We start from the raw sequence: 21069 nt of genomic DNA, 5'->3' as shown, positions 1-21069 counted from the left end.
ATAAGGGAGGTTTGGCCAACATATTGTGAAGGATCTATTCAAGTAATTGGAAGTACTTAACTAACAGTGGACTTTGGGAGATGCCAGTCCACATCTGAGCTTTCCTGGGAATGTTCAAACTAACATGTAAACAATGGCATCAGCCTGCAAAAAGCCAAACTGTTCATGGACATGTGACTTGCCCAGGTGGCTACAAACTCCATCTTGTTGCTGTGATTTTGCACAGAAGAACAAAGGGGTTTCCGCCCACAAGAGAGAGAATATAAAAGCTTTATAAACCGGATTTATTTGGGGTTTGGATCCCATTGGGAGCTAGGTGTCTGGGTGCTGGAGACAGGAACACTTGCTAAGCTGTTTTCAGTTAAGTCTGCAGCTTTGGGGGCATGGTTCAGACCCTGGGTCTGTGTTGCAGCAGGCTTGCATGTCTGGCTCAACAATGCAGGGTTCTGGAGGGCCAGACTGGCAGAGAAAACAGGCTCAGAGGTAGTCTCGGCACATCAGGTAACAGTCCCAAGGGGGGTCTCTGTGACCGAACCTGTCACACCAGGATTCTTCCATCTTAAGTGAGGACTCTGCACTTGTCCTTGCTGAACTTCATCAGATTTCTTTTGACCCAATCCTCCAATTTGTCTAGGTCACTCTGGACCCTAACCCTACCCTCCAGCATATCCACCTCTCCCCCTAGCTTAGTGTCATCCACGAACTTTCTGAGGGTGCAATCCATCCCATCACCAGATCATTAATGAAGATGTTGAACAAAACTGGCCCCAGGAGTGACTCCTGGGGCACTCTGCTTGATACTGGCTGCCAACTAGACATTGAGCCATTGAGCACTACCCATTGAGCCCGATGATCATGCCAGCTTTCTATCCACCTTATGGTCCATTCATCCAATCCATACTTCTTTAACTCGCTGGCAAGCATACTGTGAGAGACCGTATCAAAAGTTTGCTAAAGTCAAGGTATATCTCGTCCACTGCTTTCCCCATATCCACAGAGCTAGTTATCTCATCATAGAAGGCAATCAGGTTGGTCAAGCATGACTTGCCCTTGGTGAATCCATGTTGATTGTTCCTGATCACCTTCCTCTCCTCCAAGTGCTTCAAAATGGATTCCTTGAGGACCTGCTCCATGATTTTTCCAGGGACTGACATGAGGCTGACCAGTCTGTAGTTTCCCAGGTTCTCCTTCTTCCCTCTTTTAAAGATGGGCACTGTATTTGCCTTTTTCCAATCGTAAGGGACCTCCCCCACTTGCCTCGAGTTTTCAAAGATAATGCCCAATGGCTCTGCAATCACATCTGCCAGCTCCCTCAGCACTCTCGGATGCATTGCATCCAGCCCCATGGACTTGTGCTCGTCCAGCTTTTCTAAATAGTCCTTAACCTGTTCTTTCACCACTGCGGCTGCTCACCTCCTCCCTGTACTGTGCTGCCTAGTGCAGCAGTTTGGGAGCTGACCTTGTCTGTGAAGACCAAGGCAAAGAAAACATTGAGTACTTCAGCTTTTTCCACATCATCTGTCACTAGGTTGCCTCCCCCATTCAATAAGGGTCCCACACTTGCCCTGACCACCTTCTTGTTGCTAACACACCTGTAGAAACCCTTCTTCTTACCCTTCACATCCCTTGCCAGTTATCTTGGTCATGAGGATGGAGACGAGTCTGCGTCAGATGCACCTGATGCTCCTGGAGGTTGGCAGCAGAACCAGAGACTCAAAGTCTACAGTCTTTAGAGTCCATTTTTATAGGAATTAATTCGTATGTTAGTCTATGGGAACTGTTTCATCCTGCTGTTGCTGACTCAGTCAGCAGATGGCACATTCCTGGTGGCTCCACACTGTCCAAAGTTTGTGTTTCTCATCCTTCCAGGTGTTGGGGTGGATCCCAGTTTACCCTCCGGGGGTTGTCTGGTGGTCCACTTGACACATTCTTCGGCCAATGAATACTCCCTTTCTAGGCTGGCACCTCCCTAACCATTCATGTACATCATGCATTCATCAACATACATTCCATATCTTAACCATATTTTAATTTACTGTCTCCACCACTTTCGGAGTGTGTGCTAATTCATTTGAGACTCCCGGCCCTTTAATCACAGAGGGTGGGGGTCTGTTCCTAGGAGCCGTTGCTGTTACAATGAAGTGAAAGTCACTTAAGGGCTTATAGCATTTGTTTACATTATATCAATTACAGCTTAAGGCTCACAGCAGTTCACTTCAAGAACAATGTCAATTAACTTGTTTGTAAGACATAGTAATAGAGTATCTTTCACAGGACAGATACAATCAATGGTTTCTGCAGACAGTAGCTTACAAGTTTTAACAGAAGACCGAAGAGATTTTTGTATTTGGTGAAACTGTTGGATTTTTAAAGTGTGGGGGACAAATTATGGGGGGGGGTCACTGTCACTTGGGGGAATCACTGTTAGTACCTTCTTTAATATCCCTACACCTTGCCCCCTTATATTAGCTTCCCAGGGGATCCTGCCCATCAGTTCCCTGAAGGAGTCAAAGTCTGCTTTTCTGAAGTCCATTGTACATATTCTGCGGCTCTCCTTTCTTCCTTTTGTCAGGATCCTGAAACTCAACCATCTCCTTGTCGTCTGACAACCACCTCCCCGAGACCCCCCCAATCCAATCCCCCCTTCCCTGGCCCCTGACCGCCCCCCCCCAGGGCCGCCCAGAGGATTCCGGGGGCCCGGGGTCTTCGGCGGCGGGGGGCCCCCGCTTCAGCAGTAATTCGGCGCCGGGGGCCCTTCCGTTCCGGGACCCGCCGCCGAAGTGCCCCGAAGACCCGCGCCGGGGGGCCCCCGCCACCGAATTACCGCCGAAGCGGGACCCGCCGCGGGTCTTCGGGGCACTTCGGCGGCGGGTCCCGGAATGGAAGGGCCCCCCGCCGCCGGATTACCGCCGAAGACCCAGCGGTGGGTACCGCTTCGGCGATAATTCACCGGCGGGGAGTCCTTCCGACCCCCCCCTCCGCCGGCGAAGACGGGAGAGGAAGAGTTTTCCGGGCCCCCTGGAGTGAGTGAAGGACCCCACTCCAGGGGCCCCGAAAAACACTCATGGGGGCCCCTGCGGGACCAGGGGCAAATTGCCCCTCTGGGCGGCCCTGCCTCACAGAACCTCTGCCCCCTCCCTGCCCCCTGAGTGTCCCCGGGACTCCCTGCCCCTTAGCCAACCCCCCGGCCCCGGCTGCTTACCCCCAGCTCACCGCGCGCGTCGAGAAGCGGCCCTGCACAGCGCGGCAGCCGCGTGGCTCCCGGAGGTGCCTGAGCTCCTCCCCGCTCAGAGCCGCGTGGTCAGGGGAGGAGCCGCTCGGCCCGGAGCTCGCAGCCCCGCCCCCTGACCACGCGGCGCGGAGCGGAGGGGGCGGAGCCCAGCCCCCCCCCCGGAGCTAGGCCGCTGCCGCGCTGTTTAGGAGGCGCTGAAGCACCGGGCGCAAACAAGCGGAGGAGCAGCGGCCCGTCTTCTGCAGCCAGGCGGGGCCGCGCTACCGGGTCCCGCCGCTCTTCCGCGGTAAGGAGCCATCCCTCTCCCCCAAGCGGAGCCGGTAGCGCGGCCCTGCCCCGGCTGCAGGGGTCGGCTTGTTTAGCTGGTGCCTCGGGCCGCCCCTGCTCTCCGACCCCCCCATATCTTGGCAGTGTGCGTCCCCTCCCCCGCCGACGTAGTGTGTAATGTCCCCCCCTCCCCCGCTGCTGTGGCAGTGTGCAGAGCTCCCTCTCTGACCCCCCCATATCTTAGCAGTGTGCGTCTGTTCCCCCCGCCCCCCCCCCCCCCCGCCGAGGCAGTGTGCAATGGTCCCCTTCTGTCCCCCCCATATCTTGGCAGTTGTCCCCCCTCCCCCTGTGCCCCCCCATCTTGGCAGTTGCTGCTGTCCCCCACTGAGGCAGTGTGCAGTGCTCCCCCTCCGCCCCCCCCCATGTCTTGGCAGTGTGCGTCTGTTTCCCCCTGCCCCCCCCCCCCCCGAGGCAGTGTGCAATGCTCCCTCTGCCCCACAGTGCCTTGGCAGTGTGCAGTGTGATAGTCATGGTCCACTCCTGTTGTCTGGGAATGCTGACCATGACTTACACTCCCGTACAGCACACACAAACAGACCTGTCTCGGCACGCCAAGCTGCATGCTTGCTGCCATGCACCTGCCAGATGGTAGACCACTGCAATGAGTATCTACCTATGGCAGGACTCCACTGTAGGAAATTAGGATGTATCCCATGTGGCCATTTAATAAAAAGGAGAGATTCTTAGCGTGAAAGCGTTTCTCAGCTGTATGTTCCATGTTGCCATCTCCCCAAACACACATACAAAAGAGATTCCCAGTGACAGCTGGGCACATCCTGAAACAGCTGCCTCTGAACATACAGGTTCCAACGGGAAAGCTCAGCTTTTCCAAAATCCCCTCACGTGTCCTGTGTGAAAGGCTGAGCATCTGAGCAGGCAGATGCTTTGGGTTGGTAGCAAAGTTACTGGAGTAGCAGGTTCTTATTCACACCAAAGTAAATAGAATAGAAGATGGGTCAGGTTATTATATATATATATATATATTACTGTTTAAACCTTATTTTAAAAAGTAGCAAACTTGTTAATTTTATTCTATTATGTGCCACACACTAAATTGGACAGCAGGACAAAAATGTGTCTATTATCATTCACTCTGGGGGGTTCTTTTCTCAGCATAACCACATGGACATAATGTGGCAATAATTGGCAGTGGTACATGCTTATTGGGCCTGAATCAACATAGGAACTCAGTTTTCTCACATATTTTCTATGGGCAGTGGAGCCAGATCCCTTGTAAATGCTGCATTTTGACATTGGCTTGTGGGCATTTAGCTATATATTGGAAGTGGGAGGAGGAATGCAAACTTTTAGCAATAAATGCCATGGACAAATGAGTATATACTTGATGTGTCCTATTTGTCCTATTTCCCTATAAAAGTCCTATTATATGATCTAGAAGGGGAGATAGCTAGTCAATATTTTTTGTTTATATATAACCAAAGTTTTACCTTGCTTCTGAAACTGATTGGTTATAGTCAGTAATTCTATCAACTTATTCCACTGAGCATCCAAGCACTTTCACTGGTTTATTCACATCACATCCAGCACTCCAGCATATTATTGAAACTTGCTGTTTGTACAAAGAAACATTTTAATCAGTGTTTAAGACTAGTATTGTAAAAATTGGTAATGAAAGCAGAGAGGATTTCTTTGTTTGACTCATCAGTTTGCACTAAGTCTTTAGTTCTTCCACACCCACACCCTTTCACTGGTCACTGGAGTAGTTAACATCTTCTCCTTGTTGTTGGGGGCGGGAGGGGGTACCTCAGCTGCAATTTGTATCCAGACAGCCCCCAAATGGTGTTGGTCAGATATGTGTTCTTTGGATTCTTACAGATTAATAAGTATCCCAGTTTATAGATTCTTGCAAATGTACCCAGTGTCATGGGAAACACACAGACGGGTCTGATTCTCAACTGCGTTGTGCCTTGGAGTGGAGAATCAGGCTTCAGGAGTTTATATATGGGTACCTTCTCAAGGGCAAGATGCAGGGGAAAAGCAGGCTTGAGCTATGGGTAGAATTTGTGAAAAAGACTAGTCATGTCATGTGCAGCATAAGGGCTGAGGGCGTATGTCCTCAGGAAGCAGCACATGAGTAGGTGCATTAAATATGAAGCTCTGTCCTTCATTGAAAACAGTTTTGAAGGACCTTTACAGCCATTATAATGCATGCATTTCTCAATGAAAGTTATGATATATCATGTATATTTCATTGGGAATTTTCAGTAATACTGTTAGAGAGTTTATTCCTTCACTTTCACACTTCCCTGGTCCTTGTCACATGCACAGAGAGCAACAATACCCGAAGTCCGAAGGTGCAAACAATTCGATGTTTATTGGAGTGAACTTCCAGCAAGCTTAAATCCAAGTTTTTTTCCTTATTTTCGAATCCCAACTTACTTCCTGTTTGCCCCTAATTTATATAGTAATATTTTTAGCTATACCTTAACCAATCATTCTACTAAAATTTACCTAACCAATCCTAACATTGTAACATGATTAGCTAATCAATTATATCCCACCACCCTAATTAGTTTACACCCAGCAAAATTAATTATACAGCAGACAGAAACAATTACAGAACCAGACAGAGACCATGCAAAAAAACATACAAAACAATACAGAAGTGAGAATTTCACTACTACATCTATACAGACATAAGGGTTTTACAACTACATCTAAACAGACATAAGGGTTCTCCTGCTGTGTCTATTGATAAGTGAGTTCTTACCAGACAGAAAACTATCAAACTAAATTTCTTTTTACATGTTCTAAGCTCTTCCCTTTCTCTGGAGGTGATTGATCGGCTCACCTTCCTAACAGCCCCAGATTGCCTTATTTCAATATGACTAAACAGGCCAACAGACTGTCACAGTGAGAGAAGGCCCTTACACAGATAGACAATTATTTTGATTCTTTCTTTTATACCTCTATAACTAGCTAAGTGATAAGAATACACCTAAATTCTTAAAGTAAAGGCCAGACAGGCTTGAATATCTATATCCTAACAAATACTAGAAGCTTTGGTTTCCCTCTGCTTCCCCTATATGATCCTACTTCAGTCTGGATTTTCCTAGATATGAGATGGGTTGATTGTATACAATAATATAACGATGATCCTGAAACTCTCCTATCTGCAAATAAGAATGACCTTTTACTCCCTACAGGAGCTAGGTTTTCCCTATAGTTCTGCCTCCATAAAGAACAGTAGCAAGTCAGTTAGTTGAAAAATCTAGTTTTTTTATGCATACGGGACATGGAGAGCAGCAGGAAGAATCGAAACTGGGTGTTAATCCTCTGTTTGCATTTCAGGGCAACCATGACAGTTTCCTGTCTCGTCCAGCTTCGTTTGGTTAGGTGCTGTTGGACCCTACCAAGATGGCAGATGAATGGCCATAAGAGACCCTTGGCAGTGTGGACCAGTGCTACTGCTCAGTGGACACTTAAGCAGAAGAAACTAGTAGAGCTATACAGGATACCAGTGTCCAGGCCATCCGTCCTATCAGGCACCAGTCTGCTGGGCAAGCGAGCTCTCTCTACAGCCTCCAGCAGCCCCAAGGAAGTGATGCTGACTAGTGAGCGGTATGGTGTGCAGAGGCTGCCCTTCTCTCATGTTTCTGATAGTGATATAGCTTTTTTCGAGCACCTTATACCTGGTAGAGTCATCACAGACCCAGATGAATTACGACTGTTTAATGTGGACTGGCTGCAGTCAGTCCGAGGTAGGTGTTTTAACATTTTGACACACTCTACCCCCTTAACCATAATTAGCAATATATATTAGCAGCTATAAAAAATAGCAAAAAGTCTCTCATATATTTATTTTCTTTCCAAAAACCTGCTTCCCTTTTTAATAAAACTATTGGATATACTCAACCTTTAAGAGTTTATTCTAATAGTTTTATAGCCATCTATCCCACTGAATCTGCAGGCAAAAACATCAACTCCGGTGCCAAGTTTGTGCTGCTGCTTATTTATACAAATCCTACAAAATCAAATTTGGTTATTAGAGCTGGTGGAAATTTTTCATTCAAAAAATACTTTCCTATGAATTTTTTTTTTGGTCAAAACTCTCAATTTTGTCAGATTTTTTCATTGGAACAAAAAATATTTCCCAATCAGCTCTTGGTTAACTGTTAAATTATGTTTTTGCTTACATATACCCAAAGTTTTACCTTGCTTTTGAAATGGTTCATTTTATAGTGAAATTCATCCACTAAACAGTCAATTATGTTTTAATTGATTCTTTTAGAGTATCATATCTACCTTAAAAATAAGAGTGTTTGTTTGAAATCTTCAAATAGTCAAATCTTTCTTTGATTATCCTAAAGGTGGAGCTATTGGATGCTGTCCCTGAAAATTAGTCTAAAAATGCAAGAGTGCCTGTAGATTTGTGAGAGCTCTATAAAGTACTTGCCTTGTATCATCATTAAACTCACTGACCCAATGAGTATTTAGAACAAGGTGTTAAAATACCTTACAGTAGGGTATGATTCTTCAGTCTTCAACACAGCGGACTTATTTTTGAGAAGGTGATTGTTATTGGAGTTTTCTTCTCTCCACTTATTTATTCTCTTAGCATGGAAAATGGCATATGTTTTCCATGGTTGCCAATGCCAAGCCAGTGAAGCAGAACGCTGGACTGAGCAGAGCTAATTTAGGAAATTTAAGATTTGTCTCTGTGGAGAAGACCAATGATTACGGCCCTAGCAAATTCATGATCCATTTTGGTCAATTTCATGGTCATAGGATTTTAAAAATAATAAATTTCATGATTTCAGCTATTTTAATCTAAAATTTCACGGTGTTGTAATTGTAGGCATCCTGACCCAAAAAGGAGTTGGAGGGGGGGTATTGCAAGATTATTGTAGGGAGTGTTGTGGTATTGCTACCCTTACTTCTGTGCTGTGGCTGGTGGCAGCGCTGCCTTCAGAGCTGGGCAGGTGAAGAGTGGCCGCTGCTGCCAACTCTGAAGGCAGAGCTGCCATCAGCAGCAGCACAGAAGTAAGGATGGCATGGTATGGTATTGCCACCCTTCTGCTCTGCTGCCTGCAACACTGAGCTTTCAGTCAGCAGCCACCACTCTCTGGCCTCCCAGCTCTGAAGGCTGCAGCGCAGAAGGGTGCCATGGTATGGTATTGCCACTCTTACTTCTGCACTGCTGCTGGTAGGGCACTGCCTTCAGAGCTGGACCCCTGGTATAGAGTAAAAACACACACAAGACCAGATTTCATGGCCTGTGATGTGTTTTTGATAGCTGTGAATTTGGTAGGGCCCTACCAATGATTTACCTAGTTTGGTACCCTATGGGTAGGTTTACACTTACCTTCCGGGTCGACGCGGTGAGTTCGACTTCTCGGAGTTCGAACTATCGCGTCTGATCTAGACGCGATAGTTCGAACTCCGGAAGTGCTGTGGTCGACTCCGGTACTCCACCACTGCAAATGGCGGTGGCGGAGTCGACAGGGGAGCCGCAGAGTTCGACCCCGCCGCATCTGGACGGGTGAGTAGGTCGAACTAGGCTACTTCGAATTCAGCTACGCTATTCACGTAGCTGAATTTGCGTACCCTAGTTCGACCCCCCTTCTTAGTGTAGACCAGGCCTTAGTGTTTCTATGTGTACAGTACTTCAGGGAGAAGTGAAAGTCATCCATTATTACATCTGGCCAGTTATACACGTTCTGTGGGAAAAATTCCAGCCACATGAGAGCTGGTATTTGCCAAAACTAGTGCCATTTAATCTCTTATTTTTCTGACCATCTCTTGTCCTCACCATAGCAACATACTCTAATTGTAAAATGAGAATAATTATATTTACCTTTTTAGTAAAGTGCTTGGGGAGCTATAGATAAAAAGCACTATATAAGAGCTCAGTATTATTCCTGTTATTATAGGACACTGCTCCCTTTGCAGCCCATCAATGTCATTTCTGATCACTAAGGCCTGGTCTACTCTCGGTCAGGGGGTGGGGGGAGATCGATCTAAGATAGGCAACTTCAGCTATGAGAATAGCGTAGCTGAAGTCGATGTATCTTAGATCGACTTAATCACTTACTTCACGTCCTCGTGGTGCAGGATCGATGGCCACCCACTCCCCCGTCAACTTTGCTTCTGCCTCTCGCCGAGCTGGAGTTCAGCAGTCAACAGGAGAGTGATCAGGGATCGATTTATCGCGTCTACACTACACACGATAAATCGATCCCCGATAGATCGATCGGTACCCACCCATCCGGCGGGTAGTGTAGACCAGGGGTAGGCAACCTATGGCACATGTGCCAAAGGTGGCATGTGAGCTGATTTTCAGTGGCACTCACGCTGCCTGGGTCTTGGCCACTGGTCTGGGTGGCTCTGCATTTTAATTTAATTTTAAACAAAGCTTCTTAAACATTTTAAAAACCTTATTTACTTTACATACAACAATAGTTTAGTTATATATTATAGACTTATAGAAAGAGACCTTCTTAAAACATTAAAATGTATTACTGGCACACGAAACCTTAAATTAGAATGAATAAATGAAAACTTGGCACACCACTTCTGATAGGTTGCCGAGCCCTGGTGTAGATGTACCCTGAGTTTGGTTACTATTGGAGCATTGCAGGAACGTGTTTCTTCCATGATTTTCCCTGTGCTGCTAAACCAGGGAACAAGTAACCTCACCTCATAATTGAAGCTCATGGTGCAGATGACCCTGACATGTTCTGTTGCCATTAGTGTCAGAAATACCAAAAGATGTTGGGTTTTTCTTTTTGGCCACAATCTTTGCTTCAGATTGATTTTACCATACTTTGCTTTCATTGCAGGCTGCAGTAAGATGTTACTGAGGCCACGGACAGCAGCAGAGGTAGCTGAGATTCTCAGGTAATTTACATCTTTTTAACTGATCTTTGCTACTTAGTGCTTCTATTTTGCTATCTCTGAATTCTGTCTTTGCTCTACTCTAACAATTTTCTCATATCATTTGACATTGCTACCAGATTTAATCAAGAAACCAGGTAATGTGCATGAATGAGCAAATCCAGTCTAACTATGAACGCTAGACCAAGAGAGCTTTCAGGTGGTTAGGGAAAGGAATGGGTTCCTAACTAGAAATGTGATCACTGAAACAACTAACAAATGTTATAAATGCCAAATGGGAAACAGCTGGCTCCTCAGATCCACACACCTGTGGCCCTGATTAGAAAATCCTTAGTAGTAGTGTGTGGGTGTGTGTGTAGGGGGCAGCATCTCATCATTAGTGATTTCTCTGCTCCACTGAACTGACCAAATTGGAAACAGTGCCAGTAGCAGAAAGGAACAATCCTCAGAAGGTCACAACAGGCTCAGGCTGAAGGAGAAAAATAGCCAAAGGGGAAAAAGGAGATTAGGAGAACAAAAGGAAAATAAAATAAGAGATTCAAAATAAATCCTACAAGAGAAACCTTTGGCCTGATCCCAGCTTCAAAGAGCTCCTGAACCTGAAAGTCTGATCCTATATCCATTGAAGTCAATGACAATACTGCTCTCGGTGTCACTGGGTGTACGTCTACACTACGGGATTATTCCGAATTTACATAAACCGGTTTAGTAAAACAGATTGTATAAAATCGAGTGCGCGCGGCCACACTAAACACATTAAATCAGTGGTGTGCGTCCAAGGTCCGAGACTAGCGTCGATTTCTGGAGCATTGCACTGTGGGTAGCTATTCCGTAGCTATCCCATAGTTCCCGCAGCCTCCCCCGCCCCTTGGAATTTCTGGGTTGAGATCCCAGTGCCTGATGGGGCAGAAATCATTGTCGCGGGTGGTTCTGGGTAAATGTCGTCAGTCACTCCTTCCTCTGGGAAAGCAACGGCAGACAATCATTTCGCGCCTTTTTTCCCTGGATTGCCCTGGCAGACGCCATAGCATGGCAATCATGGAGCCTGTTTTGCCTTTTGTGACTGTCACCGTATGTGTACTAGATGCCGCTGACAGAGGCGATTAAGCAGCGCTACACAGCAGCATGCATTTGCTTTTGCATGACAGCAGAGATGGTTATCAGCCCTACTGTACCATCTACCATGTCATAAATTGGCAATAAGATGATGGTTACCAGTCCTTTTGCACTGCACCTTCTGCTGCTGTCATAAGTGCCCCTGGCTGAGATCGGCCGGGGGGCGCAAAAGACAAAAATGGGAATGACTCCCTGAGTCAATCCCTCCTTTTTAGTATCTAAAAATAGAATCAGTCCTGCCTAGAATATGGGGCAACTGTACTAGAGAAGCAGTGTATAAGAGAACCAGAGAGCACAGCTGCTCCGTGTCAGATCCCGCAGAAATGATGAGCTGTATGCTATTCACAGGGGGTGCTCCTGCAACAACCCCACCTGTTGATTCCGTTCTCCCCCAGCCTTCCTGGGCTACTGTTGCAGTGTCCCCCCACTTGTGTGATGAAGTAATAAAGAATGCAGGAATAAGAAACAGTGACTTGTTAGTGAGATATGAGGGGAAGGCAGCCTCCAGCTGCTATGATAGACCAGACAGGACATTAAGCAGTGTGGGGGAGAGGAGCCCAGCATCCCGCTGCTAGTCCAGGGACAATTGAATCTTTTCTTTACACATGAAGGGCGGAGGCTGATGGAGCTCAACCTCCTGTTGCTATGATGAAGACGGTTATCAGTCCTACTGCACCATCTACCAGGAATGATCAGGAGTTTTTTACCCAGGCGCCCCCGGCCGACCTCACTGGAGGCCAGCCAGGAGCACTCACGGGCTGATGAGAATGGTTACCAGTCCTTTTGCACTGCACCATGTGCCAAAAGGCTGATTATGACGCTGGATATCAGCCATATTGCCCCATCAGCCACCCATGGCGGGGGGTGGGGTGGAGCGAGGATGTTGGTGTTGACTGCTGCAGCATCATGTCTATCTGCAGCATTCAGTAAAGATAGGGTGACATGTAAGAGTCAAGAGAGGATTTTTTTCCATTTCACTTCTGGGGGTGGGTGGGGGTGTTAAATTGCCGAGCTATGCCCTGAACCACCGCGGGCACTGTGTTTCACCCTAGAAGCATTTGGAGCTCAGCCAAGAATGCAAATGCTTTTCGGAGACTGCAGGAACTGTGGGATTGCTTGAGTCCTCAGTCCCCGCTCCCTCCCTCCATGAGCGTCCATTTGATTCTTTGGCTTTCCGTTATGCTTGTCACGCAGCAGTGCGCTGAGTCCCTGCTATGGCGTCTGTCTGGAGATTTTTTAAAAATGCTTTTGATTTTCGTCTTCTGTAATGGAGCTCTGATAGAACAGATTTGCCTGCCCTTACAGCGATCACATCTGCATGGTCCATGCTGGAGCTCTTTTTTTATTTTGATTTCGGACTGCATCGCCACCCGTGCTGATCGGAGCTCCACGCTGGGCAAACAGGAAATATTCAAAAGTTCGCGGGGCTTTTCCTGTCTACTTGGCCACTGCATCCGAGTTCAGATTGCTGTCCAGAGCGGTCAGTGGTGCACTGTGGGATACCACCCGGAGGCCAATACCGTCGATCTGCGGCCACACTAACCCTAATCCGATATGGTAATTCCGATACTAGCGCTACTCCTCTCGTTAGGGAGGAGTCCAGAAATTGATTTAAAGAGCCCTTTATATCAATATAAAGGGCCTCTTAGTGTGGACGGGTGTGGCGTTAAATCGGTTTAACGCTTCTAAAACCGGTTTAAACGCGTAGTGTAGACCAGGCCTGAGTGTAGAATCGAGCCCTAATTTAGCAGCAGTACACAGGCTCACCACTTGGTGGTTCAGACAATTAAAGGTTGATCCCATTTTACAACAGTGTATGAACCCAATGCCAGGTGTGTTACAACAAAGTGTAAAGTGATCCTAAAACCTTCTACCATCAAGGTCTGCATTTATAAAATATTTCCTAGTACACTGCAGCTTGGTACACTTAATACAACTGGAACTTGCAGGATTCAGGATGTCTCTTGGTTCAGCAACAAAAGAACAGCATATTTTCCTAGTTCTAAAAGGTTTTAGAGGAGATTTTTAAAGTGCATTAGTTACAACAAGAGAAACTAAACTAGATAGTCCTTATCCTGAGATGCATGCCAGCTCTGTAAGAACTGATTGTGGCACTTTACCTTCTTGAAGGCCCCTTGCTAGTCAACAGCTGTTCCTGATGGGCCTGAATTGGCCTTCTGTTCTTAGTCCTTCCTTAATCCTCCACCCTGTTCATGTGTATGAGGTCTAAGCAGAGAATTAACTTAGACTGCAATTTTGGAGTTAAATTGTAAATTCTGTGGGGCAGAGACCTGTCTTTTTATTTGTTCTGTAAGATGCCCTGCACACACCCATAGTGCTCTATAAATAAGGCTACGATGAGCTCACAGAAGTCACAGATTCCGTGACTTCCATAGGCCTTTGTGACATTTTCTAACCTGGGGCTGGAGCTCCCAGCCAGCCCCGCCTCCACAGCTCCCAGCCCTCACCCTGGTGGGGGGACCCCACAGCTGCCCAACTGTGGTGGGTGGCTGGTGGACCCCGCAGCTGCCCAGCTGCGAGCGGTGGACCCCACAGCTGCCCAAGTATTTTGCATGGCAGGGGAACTCCCTGTAGTTGCCCAGCCGGTGGCCGACAGATGCTGCAGTTTCCCAGCACTAGGGGATCTCCCTGCTGCTGCCCAGTCCCACAGGCAGGGGGACCCTGGAGCTCCCATACACGGCTGCGCTGAGGGACCCGGGAGCCTCAGCAAAACCAAAATTCCATGCAATAAGGTGGAAAGAACACAGAGCAGTGTGATAAAGATGTGCTAACAAAGGCAGCCACATGAACAATTAGTTTCTAAACGGAGTTGACTGCTGTTTGGAGTAAAAATATTGTATTGTACAACTGAAACTGCAAAAAAAGGGATGGTCCTACATTTATATTCCTTTATCCAAGGCCTATTGGCATCAGCAGGATTTGTGCTTTCTCACTCTCTATCTGAAACCGGCCATTCATCTCAAATTCAGCTTTTAGGACTGAAACAATTTGCTTTAATGAGGACAACCAATTCATCCAACTGCACGTGAGAACAAATCTCCCAAAGGCATGAAGAAGGGAAGTGGGGCATGGCTCTGAGCAGTGTGACTGTTGAACAATGTGTTCCCTTTCAGGTATTGTAACAAAAGGAAGTTGGCAGTAAACCCCCAGGGAGGTAACACGGGCCTTGTGGGCGGCAGCGTTCCTGTCTTTGATGAGATTATTATCTCCACAGCTCTGATGAACCAGGTCATCAGCTTCAACAGTGTGTCTGGTAAATATATTTCTTCTAATGTAAAAGGGCTCATCTTTTAATCCTCTGAAAGCCGCCCTCCTTCTGAGTATTGTATCAGCAGGGATTCAGACCAGCAGCACACCACAAGGAGGAAGCAGGGGCTTCCTGAATCCAGGATTCTTCTGATGTTGTTTCTGATAGTACATGGAGACGAGGGGAAGGGAAAGGAGTACCTGCACTCATCCCAGTATCTGTTTAAGAAATCCAGATGGGATACTATCTGGATCTGATAGTAAAGAGTAGGACATAAATCACAGTGGTATTGAAGAAAGGATCTGCCAGGTTTATGGCCAGTCTGCACTGGCATTTGTGGAGGAGAGAAGTGGAAAAAGTATGCATATGTGGTTGGACTTGGGGAATGAGAAAATCTCTTGTTGATTTGAACATTTAAGTTCTTAAAAAGTTGAGGTAAGGGAAAATTAAAGGGAGAGAAATATTTGGTACCCCTGTGTTCCAGGTACCAATCCAGGGCTTTCTTCTCTTGAAGTCAGTGTCAAAATTCCCATAGACTTCAGTAGGAGGGTGTAGCGATGCAGACTCACCTCTGCGGTGCCTCCTGCAGGTTGTCTTGGGAATTAGCTCACCAGTCATCAGAGCGCCCACTGCAAGCCAGGTGTCCTGCCTGTCATTTAGCCCCGCCATGTCCTTCACAGGAACCCTGTGCCCCTTTAACTGGGTGCTGCCCCCTGGAAATACCCCAACAGTCTGGGTCTCCCCTCCCAGGGGAACCCCCACCCACTATCCCCACTTCACCTCAGTCTTGGCTTCTGCCCAGTCTCCATCTAGCTCCTGTTCAAATTGTGGGGCAGACTGCAGTATAAGCCACTCATCACAGGCAAGGCGGGTTTGGACCGGCTGCCTCTGCCTACCCATGGACTGCCCCCTGCAACCCAGTACCTAATGGGCCTTACCAGACTGCAGCCTGGGGCTTTCCTAGGCCAGAGCTCCCTTGGCCTTTCCCCAGCCCTGCTCCAATCTAGGTTCCCTGCTTGGCACCTTGCAGCCAGGCCCTTCTCCATCTGCAGGCAGAGAGAGACTGCCTGGGTCTCTGGCTCATTGCCTCTTATAGGGGCCAGCTGGGCCTGATTGGGGCATGGCCCCAGCTGAGCCTACTTTTCCCCAATCAGACCAGGCTTCTTGCCCCAGCCACAGCCCTCTCCTGGGCTGTTTCAAGCCTCACAGGGCAGGAGCCGGTCACCACCCTGCTATACACACACAGACACAGACACACACACACCCCTTGGGAGAAGGGGGGGGCTTCTCAGCCTGGGCTCCCTGAAGTTAGCCCTCCAGGGTCGTCCCTCCAGGCCCGCCAATCTCCTTTCCGCGGCCTCCCAGCCCCAGGCCACCTCCCGGGTTTGGGTTTCGACCTTCCTGCAGGCCAAATCCGCGGCCTCTAGCCATGCCCGCAGGTCTGAGTCCCCCAGGCCCTCTTCTTTCAGGGTCTGGGTCCCCACAGTCACCTTCACCACTCCCACCTCGGTCCCAGCCTCCTGCTGGGTCCAGTCTGTTTGGGTTTCCCTGTCACTGACCTCCCCGGCGATGGTCTGGGTCCCGCCCTCTCGGAGGATCCCCGCCGTCCCAGTTGTGGTCTTCGCCACCTCCCCTGGGTGGCCCCCTGGCCGGTCAGCCACTCTCTTGGCCGCCTCCAGCTGCGTTGCCCCCCCACCCCAGGGGGCAGTCTTTCTGTCAGTGGCCCAGCTCCTGGCAATGCCAACAGGCTCCCCGCCTCTGTGTTGCCCGGGCCTCCTGCTTCTTCTCGTTGTCCCTCACTGGGCCAGCCCTTCCTGGGTTGCCCTGGGTCGCCCTGGGTCATGTTCCTTGGGGCCGGGCAGTCTCGCCAAAATGCCCCTGCTGCCCACAGGCCCAACGCACCCGCAGCCGCCTGGGTTCCCTCACCCAGTGCACTGTCTGAGGGACTTGTCACTGTCCCTTTTTGGGGTGAGGCACCCTGCCCCCAGCCCCGTAGGGACAGTCCCACCTTATGTGCCCATGCCTGCCACAGGCGTAACAAGTCCTTAGTTCTGCTCCGGGCCTCCTGGCCCTAGGGTCAGGCTCATCCCTCTGGAACACGTGCCGGAGGAGCTTCCATAAGGCCCGCTGTTCCTCCACCAGCCAGGCCATCTGTCTTTGGAGGGCCCATTGCACCTCTCGTAGTTCTTGTGAGTCACCAGCCTCCTGTTGCCATGGTGCTGGCCCCTGTCCCCAACCATGGGAAGTCCATAGCGCCTCTGCACAATACGCCCCAGTATACCTGGGCTCCATCAGCTCCTTTCTCAGTCTGTCCACCATCTTTGGGGCAATCGTCTCACAGTCCTTGCCCAGCCCCTTGTGTCGGGGCAGACCGCCTATGCCTGCATTCTCCACCATCCTGTAGCAATGCAGACTCACCCCTGCGGTGCCTCCTGCTGGTCATCTCAGGAATTAGCTCACCAGTCATCAGAGTGCCCTCTGCAGACCAGGTGTCCCGCCTGTCATTTAGACCCCGTGTCCCTCACAGGACCCCTGTGCCCCTTTAACTGGGTGCTGCCCCCTGGCAGTACCCCCACACTCTGGGTCTCCACCTCCCAGCGGAACCCCTACCCACTATCCCCACTTCGCCTCAGTCTTGGCTACTGCCCAGTCTCCATCTAGCCCCTGTTCACTGGGGCAGACTGCAGTATAAGCCACTCATCACAGGCAAAGGGGGTTTGGACCGGCTGCCTCTGCCTACCCATGGGCTGCCCCCTGCAACCCAGTACCTAATGGATTGCAGCCTGGGGCTTTCCTAGGCCGGAGCTCCCTGGCTCCCTTGGCCTTTCCCCAGCCCTGCTCCAATCTGGGTTCCCTGCTTAACACCTTGCAGCCAGCCCCTTCTCCCTTTACAGGCGGAGGGAGACTGCCTGGGCTTCTGGCTCACAGCCTTTTATAGGGGCCATCTGGGCCTGATTGGGGCATAGCCCCAGTTGAGCCTACTTTCCCCCAATCAGCCCAGGCTTCTTGCCCCAGCCATAGCCCTCTCCTCGGCTGTTTCAAGCCTCGCAGGGTAGGAGTGGATAACCACCCCACTACAGAGGGACCAGGTCCGTGGCAGCCACCGAGGGGGCAGATCTCCTCGCGGAGCCCCTGCTACACAACCCCCAGCTCCGTGTGCAGGTGGCAGAGTCCCCCGCGGTGCGCCAGAGGTTGGTCCTGGCAGAAGCTACCAGGGTCAGAGACCTCCTGGACTACGACCGGGGAGACTGGCTGGATCCCCTGATGCTCACTCAGCGTATGGGGCTCTCCAGACCTTGTACTCCCTGGCGCGTACTACAGGAGGTGAAGGCCGCTTTGCCGCCCGCTGCTCAGGCCTACCTTGACCGGGTCCTGCACGAGGCCACGCCCCGCCCACCCCCACCCCGGGCCCTCCGGACCTTTTAATCGGGCCCCTGCCCCGTGGACCCGACCGGCCCCCCCACCCCTTCTCCGCAAGCCGGCTGCACAATCTGCAGCCGGTCCGCTTCCAAACTGCGCCAAGGAAACATCTCTACACGTTCGTGCTCCACACCCTTTACTTCCTCACCCTCGTGTCCCGCCCGACACAAAGTGGCGGGACCTCCTGCCACCTCTGGAGGGTGAGGAGCCCTGGTGGGCCAGCCTATACTCTACCCTGGTCCCGAGGCCCGCCGGGGATATCAGTTGGTGGCTCCTTCATGGGGCCATGAGCACGGGCGTGTATTTGGTGTGGTTTACCCCTGCCCCAGACACTTGCCCCTTCTGCAGCGTGAGGGAGACCCTGGCGCATGTTTACTTAGAGTGCGCCAGGTTGCAGCCCCTATACCGGCTCCTCACCAATATACTGTTACGTTTCTGGCTGCACTTTTCCCCTCACCTCCTTCTTTATGCACTCCCTATCCGTGGCCCCACAAAGTCACGGGACCTCCTGGTCAATCTCCTCCTCGCCGTGGCTAAAATGGCCATCTACAGAACCAGGGAGAGGAGGGTGGCCAATGGAGACTCCTGTGACTGTGGGGCTTGTTTCCGATCCTCTGTTCACGCATCCGGGCAGAGTTCCTCTGGGTGGCGTCCACTTGACGCCTTCGAGGAGCAGTGGGCGCTGTCCGGGGTTCTCTGCTTGGTGTCTCAGTCAGGCGCCCTTCTTATGACCCTTTGACTGCACGCCTGTCCCTGTTCTTTTATTAGTTGTCCCCCAAAATCAGTGGGGTTTTTGAGGTCCAGTAGATCCTCCCCTTAGGCTGGGGGGGATCCTTTAGCAATGGGGGGCTTCCGCCCGCCCAGTTCCCAGAAACCCAATAGGTACAGAGGGAGATAGAGTCATGAGAAGAATTGTTTTGGATTTGAATTGTACCATCAGGGTAGAAGTTTTGGAGAAAGGGGTGGTCCTAGTTGCTTACAGTTGTCCTGCATCTTTAGGAGACCATTTCTGTGTGTCAAATTGTAGCTTGATTCTTGTGTTTCAGGAATCCTTGTTTGCCAGGCTGGCTGTATTTTAGAGAACCTGAACCAGTATCTTGAGGAGCTGGACTTCATCATGCCACTTGACCTTGGAGCCAAAGGCAGCTGCCACATTGGTGGTAATGTGGCAACAAATGCAGGAGGCCTGAGGCTGTTGAGGTACGGCTCTCTCCGAGGGACAGTTCTGGGACTGGAAGTGGTAAGAGGAGTGTCTTGTAGCTGCTTTCTGTATCTGAACTTCTTTCCATCCTGTATCCTGCTGCCATCCTGTTTTTATATTCATGCATCTGACAAAGTGGGTATTCAACCACAAAAGCGCATGCTCTAATATGTCTGTTAGTCTATAAGGTGCCACAGGACACTCTGCTGCTTTTACAGATCCAGACTAACACGGCTACCCCTCTGATACCAAGCTGGGAGGGGTTGCAAGCACTTTGAAGGATGGGATTAAAATTCAAAATAACCTTGCTAAATTAGAGAATTGGTCAGAAATCAACAAGATGAAGTTTAATAAAGAGAAGTACAAAGTTCTACACTTGGGAAGGAAAAATCAAATGCACAATTACAAAATAGGGCATAACTAGCTAGGTGGTAGTACTGCTGAATAGAATCCGGGGTTATAGTGGATCACTAATTGCATACGAGTTAACAGTGTGATGCAGTTGTGAAAAAGGCTAATGTAATTCTAGGGTGTATTAACCGGAGTGTGGTATGTAAGACAGGGGAAATAGTTGTCCTGTTCTATTCAGCACTGGTGAAGCCTCAGCTGGAGTACTGTGTGTCCAGTTGTAGGCCCACACTTTGAGAGATGTGGACAAATTGGAGAGAGTCCAGAGCTAAGTTCCCTGTAAGTTCCCCACACATGACCTCCATATCGGTGCACATAACAAAATTCATTCTTCACATGGATCTAAAAAATTAGAGAGAACACTGGTCCAGAGGAGAGCAACAAAAATGATAAAAGGTTTAGATAACCCAGACTATGAGAAAAGGTTAAAAAAAACTGGGCATGTTTCGTCTTGAGAAGTAAAGGCTGAGAGGGGGACCTGATAAGTCTTCCAGTATGTGAAGAGCTGTTATAAAGAGGACTGTGATCAATTCCCCATGTCCACTGAAGGGAGGACAAGAAGTAATGGGTGTGTCAGATTTAGGCCTGGTCTACACTAGCCTGTTATTCTGGAATTAGCCAAGTTAATTTGAAAAAAAAAAATTGATTCCGTCCACACAACCAAACTGGTTTTTTTTATTTAAAGGGCTCTTTAATCCGATTTCTGTACTCCACCTCGGCAAGTGGAGTAGCACTTAAATTGAGATCGCAATCCCAGGTTAAAGGTATTGTGGACACAATTTGACGTTATTGGCCTGCAGGAGTGATCCCAGAATGCTCCCTTGTGACCACTCTGGACAACACTCTTAACTCCAATGCACTAGCCAGGTGGGCAGAAAAACCCCTGGGAACTTTTGAATTTCATTTCCTGTTTGGTCACCATCAGCACAGGTGACCGTCAGCACAGTCCACCATCACAGGCGATCATGCAGAGTCCACCATCACAAAAGATCACGCAGTCCTGGATTCGCAGACGAGCTTCAGCCTGCTCCGAATGGGAGGTACTGGATCTCATTGCATGTTGGGGAGACGAGTCTGTTATGGCAGAACTACATTCCAAAAAAAGAATGCAAATACGTACACTAAAGTCTCCAGGGCCATGACGGAAAGAGGCTGCTCCAGGGACACAGAACAGTGTCGTACAAAAATCAAGGAGCTCAGGCAAGCATACCAAAAATCCAGGGAGGCGAACAAGCGCTC

General features: G+C 49.4%; 1 protein-coding gene across 2 annotated transcripts in view; it reads left to right on the top strand.

Annotated features, from left to right (window-relative positions):
• Nucleotides 1–3385: 3385 nt before the first annotated feature.
• D2HGDH (D-2-hydroxyglutarate dehydrogenase) overlaps nt 3386–21069 on the top strand; it is a 36395-nt gene continuing 18711 nt past the window's right edge. Inside the window, exons 1-5 of one of the 2 annotated variants that reach the window (XM_045030495.1) lie at nt 3386–3518; nt 6872–7281; nt 10363–10420; nt 14668–14807; nt 19268–19461. In XM_045030495.1, the coding sequence (XP_044886430.1) occupies nt 6879–7281; nt 10363–10420; nt 14668–14807; nt 19268–19461 (795 nt within the window). In that variant the 5' untranslated portion in view covers nt 3386–3518; nt 6872–6878. Of the gene's footprint in view, nt 3519–6871; nt 7282–10362; nt 10421–13997; nt 14580–14667; nt 14808–19267; nt 19462–21069 lie in introns of those variants that run through there. The other variant, XM_045030496.1, reaches the window with a different exon arrangement.

This window comes from Mauremys mutica, chromosome 9 (assembly GCF_020497125.1).
Source record: "Mauremys mutica isolate MM-2020 ecotype Southern chromosome 9, ASM2049712v1, whole genome shotgun sequence".
NCBI classification, from domain to species: domain Eukaryota; kingdom Metazoa; phylum Chordata; order Testudines; family Geoemydidae; genus Mauremys; species Mauremys mutica.
Note: the sequence above shows the minus strand (reverse complement) of the source record. Positions and strands in the feature narration are given on the sequence as shown.